We start from the raw sequence: 13,209 nt of genomic DNA, 5'->3' as shown, positions 1-13,209 counted from the left end.
CTGTTCAGCAGATGAGATGGAAGGAAGGCATCAGGCCTGGGAGAACAGCCGCCTGCTGGCCCCCTCAGTCTCAAAGCAGGACCCACACTTTGCCTTTGTTTATTGTTTTTTACATGTCAAGCCCTTAATAAAGTATTGAGGCACTTTTTAGCTTTTCTTACTAGAGAGCTTGCAAAATATATGAAACAATACCATTGATTTTCAAAGAAAGCAATAAAAGTAATGACTTTACTCTAGAGAAAGCATGAGATGACTTATTTTAAGCTAATCTTCACTCAGTTAAACAAATCATTTCCAACCAAGAAGCAGGTTTGTGAAAAATAATTTTAACTTCAATGTAGAGAAGTTTGGGGATTGAATTCTGCTGGTTTCAGAGTGAATAATGCCACTTACAGACAAAAGAACCTCAGAAAATGTGGGTAGACATTAAGATGGTTCGGAATTTAACTATGTCTCTTCTTTAAAAGTAATTTTTTCTATTTTGCATTTAAATTAATAGTGTTCTAACGTGTGTAGCAAATCTGAATGAGCCCCATTGTTCATCTGAAATGCCATTTTTCTTGAGTTGTGTCACGGGCCAAAGCCATGGGGGCAGGGAATTCAGGATAGCAAAAGGATTTGGTGAACTCCTGTTTTGAATGTGCTTCCCTGTGTAGGCCTGTACTTTGAACTGCTTTTCCAATTTACAGTTGGATTTGTATAAATCCAGCCGCTTTGCTTAATCTAAATGAATTTATGACTTATAGTATCTATTTATGACTAAGGTTAATGCTTCAGAATCGGTGGCAGATAAGACCACAAAGTTTTGGGTTTGGGTTTTTTTTTTTTTTTTTTTTTTGGTATTCATTGGACTTGATTGATTAAAACAAATGTACCACATCTTCAGGCTCGCCTGATTATACAGAGGTACTGAAGGAAATTTCTACTCTGTTTTGCCTTTGGTAGATGTTTCAGTGACATTTTTTGTGGTCTATGGGATATAGGGTCATAATAAGTACCACTCTAGTGGCTGCAAGACCTTTTCAGGCAGAAACCATAAGATGTTACTTTGAGAAATAAATGTTTCACATTATGAAATGTTTTATTGTCAAGGGAACATTTAAGGAATCTGTAACATTTCCCAGAACCAAGATTCTGTGTCTACAAATGTCATAGTCCAGAAAATTGTCTTATTATTCTTATTATAAAGAAATGTACCTTTCTGATTATCTGCAGATTTTGCATTGCTAGCTAATTTTTTACTTATTGTACTAAGGAGTAATTTTTAAGCTTTTTCCTTCTAAAGCATTGTTTTATGTAGACTAAGATGCAGTTATCTTTGAGTGGTCACCTACTTTTGAAGCTTGTCACTGAAAATAAAATTATAATTCAAATGCAGAGCTTAATGAATCTTTTATGAAAATTAATTCTAAGGATTTCTATTTGATGGAGTTTGTCAGATTATATATTCTGAATAATCTCCCAACTGAAACAGCTGAAATGCTGTAAAAAGTTTGCAAAGCATCTTTCTAAGTTTATTGCTAAGTTGGCACAAAAGAAGAGAAACCATAGATACCGAAGACAAAATGAAGGCAGAAATTTTGGATTGTCCCTGAATGTTTCTGCTGGGCCTTGAAGGCTGAGCTCCCCTCTGCCAGCCACCCAGGGGAAGGGTGATGGGAGATAAGCCTCTCGTTCTGCATGGTATAGAGTCCGATGAGAGATACCCTCAGTGTAAGGGTGATTGAAAACTAAGCTTACCAGTGGTAAAGCTGGGGTGGGTTGAGGGAAAGCAAGAGTATAGTAAGAAACCTGCCTGTCTTTACCTTGGCCCTAGTGAAGGGGAAGGGTAGGCAGGATGTGAATCCTCCTAAAACATGAGAATGGTTGACGTACACATGGGTGCCTATTGTCTTGATTGTCCCTATAAGGTCCCAAAATCCTCATACCAATAATGTAACATCTTATGGTTTCTGCCAGTTTGGTTGCCTCCCACTTCTCTGCAGAAGTGCCACTTCAATTCAGGCCTCCAAGGATTCCCACAGATTATTTCAGGGGAAATCAGTTCACAGTCAAAAATCACAAAGCAGATGAAGAAGTTCATCCGCATGAGAAATAGAGCCAGCAGAAACACCAGAGTGAAATTATTAGATTCCTAATGTAAAATAAGCACATTAAATACATGCTTAAAACTAAACGATTAATGTGATGCCTTTACAAAAAATACAAAGAGGCTTAGCAGTATAAACAAGAAACAAGATACTGTAAAGAATGACCAAACATATCTGGAAGAGGACTAACTAGAATTATACAAATAATATTTTGATTATTAACATTAAAAAAAATCAGTTATTAGGTTAGAGAAGAGATTAGAGATAGCTAAAGAGAAAACTGCTTAAATAGAATATAGATGTAAAGAAATTACCTAGAATGTAGCCCACCATGAGGTGGAAAGCATATGAGTGGTCACAAGACATGGAAAGAACAAATCTTTCCAGAAATAATAAGGTACGTAATTGGAACCAACCATTCTGCAGAGGACAACTGGCCCAAGATATGACCATGAAAATGATATAGCTCTCTTAATATCAAAGTAGACTTTAAAGTAAAAAGCATTACTAGAGATAAAACTTCATAACCATAAAAGGTTTGATTTCGTTTTATTTAAATATAATACTAACTTTATATATCTAACAGCATGATTTCAGATACAGAGAGCAAAAACTGATAGAAATACAAGTAAAAATAGACATATCTACAATCAGAAGAACATTTTAACAGACCTTTTCTGTGGCTGATAAAAAAAAAAAAAATGACCCCTCCATCAGTAAAGATATAGATTTAAACAATATGATTAACAAATAACTTAAAAAACATATTTAGCTTATCACACCCAAAGGCTGTAAAATACACACTTTTCGGTCACAGAAACATTTAAAGGTCATTTAAGGAAAAAAAATATTAGGCCATAAAGCTTTTCTGAACTAATTTTAAAAGATTGAAATCATACATAGTATGTTCTTTGAGCCCAGTAGAATTTAGCCAAAAGTCAATAGAGGGTAAAAATCTCACAAACATAATATTAGGTGAAGGAAATCAGACACAAAAGAATACATGTTGCATGGTTCCATTATATATGAAGTTCAAAAATAAGGCAAGATTAGGCTGTAGTGTTTACGGATGCATGTTAAGGCTGAAAAAGAACAAAAGAAGAAAGTGATTACCATAAAATTCAGGATGGTGTTTATCTTCAGGAGGGATCAGGACTTGTTCAGAACATCCTAGTGAAAGAAATTCCTTCTCATTGTCAAAAATGCATTGACTATCCTTATGTGCACATTCTTCCAGATGAACTTTAGCATGATGTTGTCAAATTCCCTAAATATCTCATTTGGATTTTGATTGGAATTGTGTTAAATTTATAGATTTCCTCTGGGATTATTTGTATCTATGAAATATTGAATCTTCCCATCTAGGGATATACTACGTGTTCTAGTTATTCAGGTTTCAGTGGTAGTTTTTAAGATTCCTTAGAAAAATTTTAGAGCTTTCTTTATATACATTCCACATTTCACGTTAAGTGTATTCCTAAATATTGCATTAATTTTCTTCTATTGTAAATGAGTTCTACCTCACATATTTTCTACCTGGTTGTTGCTAGCATGGAAAAAAGCTATAGATTTTAAAATGCTGCTTATTATTAGTTTTAATTCCACTTGTCTATTTAAAAATAATACTCGTTGACTTTTGTTGAGTAGGTATTAGGAGTCACTTTATAATAATTTTTTAATTTATTTACTATTTCTAGTTTATAGTTAAAATTAGGTTTAGACAGGGGATAAGAAGATTGTTCAAGGTCACACAACTAAGTAATGGTAGGGCTGAGGTTTTAATCCAGTTATGTCTGACCAAAAAACTCTCTGCCATGGGATTATATTTTTCTTGATAAATTTAATTCAGCAAATTATATAAAGATATTATGCTATGGAGATGAATCAGATAATGAATGTAAAATTGCCTTGAAGATTCAAGGAATATAAATGAACTATCCAAATTAATATAGCAATTTCACTGTGAAATTGAAGCTCGGAGATTAATTAGAGAATAGCTAAGATTTGGCATCGCCTTTCATAGTTTAGAAGTTATTGAACTTTTTGTTTATAAAACTCAAGAGGTACACTGAACATCTGTGTCTGATAAATTGTGAAGCAGATGTCTTAGAATTTTTTTTTTTTTTAATATTAAAAGTGCCTTTTAGTGAGCCATTTAAACAATGACAGTGAGCCACTTTTAAGATATATTTTAGTGATGGCCATCTCCAGACTGGTTCTTAGCACTAAAGGACTGGACAGTGTTCTTTCTTTTATTTAATACTAATTTTATTTTGCACCTTTGAAGTACCTGCCACTCCATTTAGGTGCTGCATGTTAAATAGTGAATAAGAAAGAAATTACAAACAAGCAAATAACTACATATTTTGAGAGAAGTGCTTTAAAATATGATTTGGGTACCGATAAAAGGTGCCTAGCCATTTGAGAGTGGGCCAGGCAGAGGAAACACCCTGTACGTAACATGATCTGGAAGCATCTTTTAAGGAATCTGACAGAGGCCAGTGCTGCTGGAGGACAGAGGTGAGGTGAAACTTGGCAGGACATGAGGTTGGCTATGTAAAAAGGAATTTGGATTTTATTCAAAGAATGGGAATTTTTTAAGAAAAGCACCAACATGGTCCAGTTTAAGATATTAAGACATTGTGGTGCCTGCTGCACTAAGATTACAAGTGGCAATGGGAAGAGCAGGCAGGAAGCTAATGCTGCAGACCAGGGCTGGCTAATCCTTTGTTATAAGCGCTGTCCTCCTGTGCGCTGAAGCGTGTTTAGCAGCATCTCTGGCCTCTACCCAGTAGATGCTTATAGTGGCCTGCCTCTCACTTTCCAAGTTGTGACAACCCAAAATGTCTGCAGACATTTCCAAATGTCTCCTGGGGTGGTGGAATCATCCCCGACTGAGAGTCACTGCTGTAGAACCAGAGGGAAAAGATGAAGACTTGGAATGATGTGATGGCAGCAGAGATACAGAGACGTGCTCAGGTTTGGGACACGCTCAGGTAGAAGAGGGTTTACAGATTATGTGGGGCGGTGGGCTGAGAGGAGAGGTCCTTCACTCTCTTTCATTGCCAGGTTTTTGGGGAAAAAAATTCCTTCACATTTTTTTAAAACTTGAAAATGTACCCGCCCTTATCCTTGCTTCTTCTCAAACCTTAGATCTTTCCAATACTGTGTATGCTTCATGTTCTCCAGATAGAAAAGATTCGCTGTCCCTTCCCTCCACACAAACCACACCATTTTAAATTCTGGAGTGGTGACAGGGATGCTTGATCTCTCACCAGGAATCCTGAAGTGGGTAAAACTGATTGACAACTTCGAAGGAGAATATGACTATGTGACCAACGAGGGGACAGTGTTCACATTCAAGACAAACCGCCATTCTCCCAACTATCGCCTGATCAACATCGACTTCACAGACCCTGATGAGTCTAAGTGGAAAGTGCTCGTTCCTGAGCATGAGAAGGATGTCTTAGGTAAGACTGCTGCTTCAAAATTGTGCTTTTATGTTTGGTACAAACATCAGCAAATTGGTGCATCTCTCATTCTTGCGTGACCAGTGTACAAGGTAAAGAAACTTCAACCTCAAATCATCAGAAATGAAGTGTCTAAACACAGTGCAACCAAGTGTTTACTATTTGACATCTTTTTAGTTAGGACAGCATCATGCAGGGTCCTCATGATCATTGTGAAGGTATGATCAGACTTTCAAAGATAGTGCTTTTTTTTTTTAAATATCATTTGTCCGCATAGTTATTGTCTGATAAATAATCACTTACATTTAATTTTTCCAACCATTTGGATTTAGAATCCTTAGCTTTTAGCTTTTGAATAACCTTTGGCTGTTTATATTATCCATATTGTGGATCGTAGGGTAGGTTGACAGTCCTCTTATTAGAAAAGAGAATAGACCGTTGTCACATTTAATCGAAATCCATTGCAGTTGCTGCTTTGTGCACCGAGCCGCATTAACCACCTGAGAATCTCACTTCTGTTATCAGTCGTGTTTCTTAGCTCCTTTAAGTGCCCTTTTACTCATTTTTTCTGTGATTTTCCAAAACTGATATGCTGCTTTATAAATTATCTATTGCCTGAAAGCTGGATTTGATTAAAATAAGACTCACTAATTTTGCTTCAGTTTTTTACACAAAAGGAGAGTCCAGTTATCTTTAAGCCAATGAAGAGTTTACTTATTGGAAGTGAACTTCTGCTGATGGGTTGAATGGGGATAAAAGCTAGGGCCATCCCAAAATGACAAGGTATAAGGTATATGATTAGGAAAATAATTCCTTTTGAGATCTGCAAAGTGACACTGTCTCAGATAAAGCAGTCCTTACTTTTTAGTGAGTTAAAAGCACAGGTGTCAGAGTCATAGAGATCCAGGTTTATGTCTTGGAAAAGTAAGGGACTTTCTCTTCTGGCCGAAGGCATTGTGCTCTGCGCCTGGCAGGTGTTTGAGCCTGGCCTTCCTTAGCAAGTAGAGGGGGAAAGTGGGCAGGTAGTTACTGCTCAGCAAGAGCTTTTCATAGGCCCTCGTGGACCCTTCCTTCTGCAATTCTCTTGGCCTTAGAGGAGGCAGCACTCTGGGTCTTTCAGAGTCTCCTCAGACCCTGGGCATCTGGCTGCACCCTTCCACCTTTTCCTATACGGAGGTTTCCACACTCCTCCAGCTAGTTCTATTAGATGGGACCCAAGACAATCACATGCCCACTTTATCCGGCAAAACCCACATCTGCACATTCGGCTCTTCCCCTAAAGTACTTAGTCAGCCCTTCTCCTTTCTGGACGTTCTAGTCACAGTGCCTTTAGCTTCTCAGGTTTGGATCAGGCACCAGTGCTCTGTCCATCTCAAGCTGAGTTTCTCCCACGTGGGGAGGGGGACTTACAGCACGACTGAGATCTTTTTAAGGAAATCCCTTCACTTGTCTCTTCAAAACCTTCCATTTACTTTGTGACCCTCAGTTATATTTGGATGAAATGTCCATGAGTCAAAGAACAGGTTTTTTGGCCATTTCCTTTAACATCTTCAAGCGAGGAATCTGGTTTGTAGTGACTTTGCTAGCTTCTGTCCAAACTGAGACAGAGTGCCTGCCCCACCTCTACCACCCCCTCCCCCACCAAAGGGTGCTAATAGCCAGATTTAGCGGGTGCTTCATAAGTGCCACATGAATTGACCTCATGTATTGGTAGGTCCAAGTGAGTGAGATTTTGGTGGCATAAGTGGTCGTGTAGGGTGCCCTGGGTGTGTTTCAGGCACAAGTCAGATTGGAGCAGTGATTCACGTATAGGGAGCTATCACAGATGTTAACTATTTTCCAAGACATGACTTTTCTGCCTTTTAGCACCCCTCAAAGTGGTTTGACTGTGCCTTAAGGTAACATCCTATTTCACTTGTAGATGTAATGAAATGCAAATCAATGATCTGATATTTGGGGGGGGGGGGTGATGTATTTTTATAGGCTCCCTTCTGAATGATTTTAAGTTCTTTAGATTGGAAAAGGGAAGCCTTCAGTATTCACTAGAACTCATAAATTCAAAGAGAGGCACAATTGAATTTTCTATATATCATTAGCACAGAATGCCCTATTGAGAATAAAAACTAGAGATGAGTCATAAAGTATAGCTCTAAAGTCAGCTTTTATTAATGACAGTCTACAAATCAGCTTGTCCTTTTCTGATTCACTTTGTCTGTTTTATAACTCTGATGTACTCATAGTTAATGCAGATTAATTATTCTTTGACAGAAATAATTTACTTCAGTTTTTTCCCCATACTTTCTTTAAAACATTCGAGCCACATGAAATACATTGCTTGATTGAGGCACTTTAAAAAAATTGTATTGGAGAATGAGCCAATGACTTTTAGACATAAGAATAGAGAGGCAAGAAAGGGTTCTTGATATCCTCACTTGAGGAAAAGTTTATTTTGGTAATCTAACAACCCAACAAGATTGAGGCCTCTAGTGATCCTCAGAGTTCCTTCTGGCAGGTGCCCTGTTCGTGTTGATAACTGATGATGTTATAAGCATGAATTGCTAGTCTCTTAGGTCATAAAGGTAAGCAGTGTCAAGGATCCCACCGCCACATCCCTGAGAAAGGCTTGTCTGTTCCACACGTTTGAGCTGTTCCCTGCAGCCCTGTCCTTGTTTCCATCCACCGCAGCATCTCTCCCTCTGGATTGCCTGTCCTGGTCTCAGGCTAATCTTGTCTGAAACAAACTGGATTGTGCTCTCTGCCCACGCTCCTGTTTTCTCCTTTCCCCATTACCTCACTTGCCTCCGCTCTCCCAGCTCAGTCCATTGGCAGCACCATTATTGAAGTTGCAACCCTGGTTGTCCAGAAGGACTCATCTCTCTACCTTACTCTCTGTATCCCCACAGTCACCAAGTCCTGGGGAATCTTGGGAAATGACGTTATCCCCGCTCGATTTGATTCGATTGGTTCATTGCAGTAGTGTTCTTTCTGTTCTCCCCTTCATCCTTTTGTGTACCTCCTGTGTTCTATATCCTTCAGTGATGTGATCCTTATTTATTACACCTTCTCTCCAAACATTAGCTCCTCCGTAAAAGCAAACTCCACTCTTCCCCAGCTCACTGACTCCATCTTGAGACCACTACCACCACTGCCACCCAGCCCCGAAATGAACAGATTTTTTCTTCTAGAAAATGGATCTCTCACTTGATCTCTTTACCAGCCTCCCTCCCCTCTGTCCTGCTGTTTAATCATTCATTCTTTCATTTTCCTTTTCTCTCTCCTCATCCCTAGTTTGCTCCTCATTCCTTAAGTCGCCTCACTTCTTACCACCTCATTCCTGCTGACACCACCCCAGGCACCCCCATCTCCACACCCCTGTACTCAAGATGCAGTTTGGCACTTGCTGAAAGGCTCTCACTTTTTCAGGTCCCGAGCAACCACCCACTTACCTTTGGTTACACATTACTACTTGTATTTTCATCTGATTGTATGTTAAGGGCAGAAATGATATCATCTTCTTGCTTGTCTGCCAGCACCTTGGAGGTTACCTGACATATACCAAGGGCTTAATACGTCTTTATTGAATAAGCAACCCTGACAGAAATGAATCATGACTTGGTTTTTGTTCTTTTCCTTCTTATATCTCCTGTAGCATGATGTTGGACACAAAATAGGTAGGCAGTTTATTTGTAGTATGCACTCTATCTAGATTGTCAAAAGCTCCTGGCCCAAGTTAGACAATGATAATCATTTATTAAAGGAGTATGCCGGAAGTTAGATGACAATGACAATGATAATCATTTATTAAAGGAGTATGCCGGAAGTTAGATGAATGATTAAAACCAGTTATAAACCAGTTATAAAATCACTTTGCAAGTCTCACCGTTGCATAGCACAATGGATAGCTCAAGAACTATTGTTCGATAAGTATGCTTTTACTCCTTTTCAAAACTACATTAGGCTTTGTCTATCCTTGTCTTTTCAGAATGGGTGGCTTGCGTCAGGTCTAACTTTTTGGTGTTATGCTACCTCCATGATGTGAAGAACACTCTGCAGCTTCACGACCTGGCCACTGGTGCTCTCCTCAAGTCCTTCCCGCTCGAGGTCGGCAGCATCGTGGGGTACAGCGGCCAGAAGAAGGACACCGAGATCTTCTATCAGTTTACTTCCTTTTTATCTCCAGGTGAGAGTCTTTTTACCAATGTGGTTCAGTTTAAAAATCAGACTAATATTTATTTGGGTTTCTTTTGGGACATGGAAATATAATGCTATTTGAAAACCACATATGCTGTATTACAGCCAAAATTAATGGGACTAAAACCGTAAAACAGACACTCAGAACAAAGGGAAATGTGAACACCTAAGACTGCAGTCTTGTTAATCTTATATCCTGAGTCTCTCTTCTGGGGTCAGGACCAACTATTGTTCTAAGTTGGTTTGAAAAATTAGTATGAACAAGGATAACCTTAGATCCAGCCTTTGTTCTATATGTACTAGGACATACACAGTGCAGATAGCTAAAAGCTTAAAATAAAAATCGGTAGTCACATCTGGCATTAAAAAACTGTTTGTAGAACAGGCTGAGAATAAATTCTGCTTTTGTTAAACTGAATTAAAAGTTAATATTCTAAAAATGTAGTTTTATGTTATTTGGACAAATCTTGTTATTTGGTTCTAATAAAAAGAAAAAAACACTTATAAATTGTAGTTTTACATTTCATGGTATGGGTTAATTTTCCCCAAAGTAAACACAGCTCTCTAACTTTTTTTTAAGTCGATCACACTCATTTTGCTTTGTTTTGGCTGCATTGTTTTTGTCATAGCTGAAACTATCTTATACTGATTTATCCCAGGAGCCTGGCCTCTGTTGGCAGTTTGCATTCGACTGAGCAGACCCTGTCCTAAAATTTATCTGGCCGAAAAAACTTTTGCATTTTTCCTTGTTTATTTTCAAGCTCCTCCATAGTCCTCTTGGCCCTACCCAGTTTTGTTGCAATAGTTTGATACCAGCAAATAAAGCAGGCAGAGGGGAGAGCTAGGCAGATACTGAAGTGGTTCTGCCTTCCTTCTGGGGTTTAGCCAGATAACAGTGGTGCTTTTTTTATTATTATTATTTTTTATTTTTTATTTATTTTTTATTTTTTATTTTTTTTTTGCACCTCAGAGTCATAGAGGAGGCAGTCTATAAGGAATCTTACTATTATAGCAGATTGCCGTCTAGATCATTAAAACCAAAGGAGTGGTGTTTTGTAGTAGGTCTGATGGGATACCTGGAGCACCTAGCAAGCTTTACTTTGCCACATGTCTTTCTGACAACCTAGGGGGCTAGAAAAAGTGCCCAGAAAGATGTAGAACGATGTCCAGGGCCAGGAATCAAGGACCGAGAGGTCAATAACCCCACATCAGGGTGTCTTGCACTTCATCCCTCTCAGGACTGGGGTACAGTGGTAGCCAATGGACAGGAACCAAGGAAAACCAGTTTCCTCCAGATAGCCATTCTCAACCCACTGCTGTAGGGCCCACAATTTATTTGCTCACCTTATGTTGATTCTAGAAATTTTACATCGGGAAATCTCTTAAATAAGTTAAATGGATAAGGGCAATGAGAAGAACAGCGTAGGGGGTGACTCACCTGCTCTTAATAAAAGCCAGAGTCACAAAAGGCCTGTGAATCTCCTTCAGTGACCCCATGTGGCCATTTATTTGAGGAACGAGCTCATCATTACCTGGGAAAGAAAGGACTCATTGTCCTAGTGTAAAACAGTGAGTTCTGTGCCAAGCAATGAAATATTATCCATGGCTGTGGCTGTAAAGTTTGAAAAGAGAAGTGTGCTCTTAGTTCTGTACTGCCAGTCAGCTTCTGAACTCACTTTAATTTGTAACTGTAATACTTATTCTTCTCCTTTGTCTTTTCTGATTCATTTTACCTCCGTTGTTTTCTTTTCTCTATTTAATGCAATTTGATATCTAAAACCAGAGAACGGGGCTTCCAAACTTAGGCCTTTTGGTCCAAATGTAAAACTGGCCATCAGATAATTAAACAAGATTTCCTGAAAGCAAGAATTGTCAGTGTGCATATCTATACATCTGTACATACATACCAGCTAAAAAAGCTGTCTTGCCCTGGTCTCTAAAGGTTAGCCATCCACTGCTGCAATAAACAACAAAGATACTAAATTATAAGTCCCAGGGCCAAAAATAACTACAGCTCCAGCTGTTATAGACATGTGATATATTTGGCAGGTACACACTGGCTGACTTTGGTTCCCCTGGAGGTACATAGTGAAGATGTGTCTTGAGCCCAAGCCATTTAGGACTCTTTAGTACCTTGAGTCACACATGGGAGAAAACAGACAGCCAGGGCAGTTTGGAGCACGATGCTCTTGTCTCCTGTGGCTCAAACCACTTAGTCGTTGAGCCACTTAATTCTGTACTCATGGAACCTTGGAAGGTTGTTTGAGGTTAGCTCCAGACAGACTGTAATAATCCAGTACTGCAATCACAGTGTATGGCTCTGGGAAGCAGCAATGAGAAATCAAAGAGCCTTTCCCAAACAATTTGCGAAAGGCAAAAAAAAAAAAAAAATTAAGACTAATTTTTAGACATTCACAGCAAAATTAAGGACAAGGTATAGAGATCTCCCATAAACCCCTCGCCCCTACATGTGCATAGAATCCCCCATTATCAGCACTCCTCCCCCCAACCCCCAGAGTATTACATTTGTTATAATTGATGAACCTACGTTGATACATCATAATCACCCAAAGCCCATAATTTACCTTAGAGTTAGCCCTTGGTTTTGTATATTCTGTAGCTTTGGACAAATGTATAATGACATGTATCCATCATTATAGTATCCTACAGAAATCCTACAGAATATTTTCACTGTCCTAAAAATCCTCTGTGCTCTGCTCTTTCACCCCTCCCTCATCTCCCAACACCTGGCAACCACTAATCTTTGTCTCCATAGTTTTGCCTTTTCCAGAATGTCATATAATTGGAATCAAATGGTATATAGCCTTGTCAGATTGGCTTCTTTCCCGTAATAATATGCATTAAGGTTGCTTCATGTCTTCTCATGCTTGATAGCTTATTTATTTTTAGCACTAAGTGATACTCTGTTGTCTGGATGCAGCACAGTTTATGTGCATGTTCACTCTTTAAGGACATCTTGGTTGCTTCCAGGTTTTAGCAATCATGAATGAGACTGCTATAAACATTCATGTGCAGTTTTTTGTTGGGACATATATATAAGTTTTCAACCCTTTTGGGTAAATTCCAAGGTGTACAAAAATTTTTTGAGAGACTTGTTTAAGTTTTAGGTTTTTTATTTTTTTAAAAAAAAAACCTTAAAACCCAACCTATAATCAGATAAAACAGCATCTACATGGATCATGTAGGCAAAATTCTTTTGCCTTCTCTTTACATATCTAATTTTTCATAGTCCTCTGATTCTTTCATAATCTTTCCTAGAGTTGCCTGTTCCTCCTAACTTCCATTTCTTTTATCTTCTTACATTTATTTTGGATTATAGTGGATTATAGCAAGAATTTCCCAGCTAATCATCTGTGCCTCCTTCCTATTGCTAGCATAGCCTCATTAAAGCACTGTTTTTTATCAGGAGACCTGTCTCCTCAAGTCCAGACACCTCC

General features: G+C 38.5%; 1 protein-coding gene across 1 annotated transcript in view; it reads left to right on the top strand.

The window, feature by feature from the left end:
- Window positions 1-13,209, top strand: part of LOC107516217 (prolyl endopeptidase) — a 108,160-nt gene that overhangs the window by 51,515 nt on the left and 43,436 nt on the right. Inside the window, exons 8-9 of the mRNA XM_016155745.2 lie at window positions 5,369-5,560; window positions 9,543-9,740. Of these exons, the coding sequence (XP_016011231.2) occupies window positions 5,369-5,560; window positions 9,543-9,740 (390 nt within the window). The remainder of the gene's footprint in view (window positions 1-5,368; window positions 5,561-9,542; window positions 9,741-13,209) is intronic.

This window comes from Rousettus aegyptiacus, unplaced genomic scaffold, assembly GCF_014176215.1.
Source record: "Rousettus aegyptiacus isolate mRouAeg1 unplaced genomic scaffold, mRouAeg1.p scaffold_m13_p_1, whole genome shotgun sequence".
NCBI classification, from domain to species: domain Eukaryota; kingdom Metazoa; phylum Chordata; class Mammalia; order Chiroptera; family Pteropodidae; genus Rousettus; species Rousettus aegyptiacus.
Note: the sequence above shows the minus strand (reverse complement) of the source record. Positions and strands in the feature narration are given on the sequence as shown.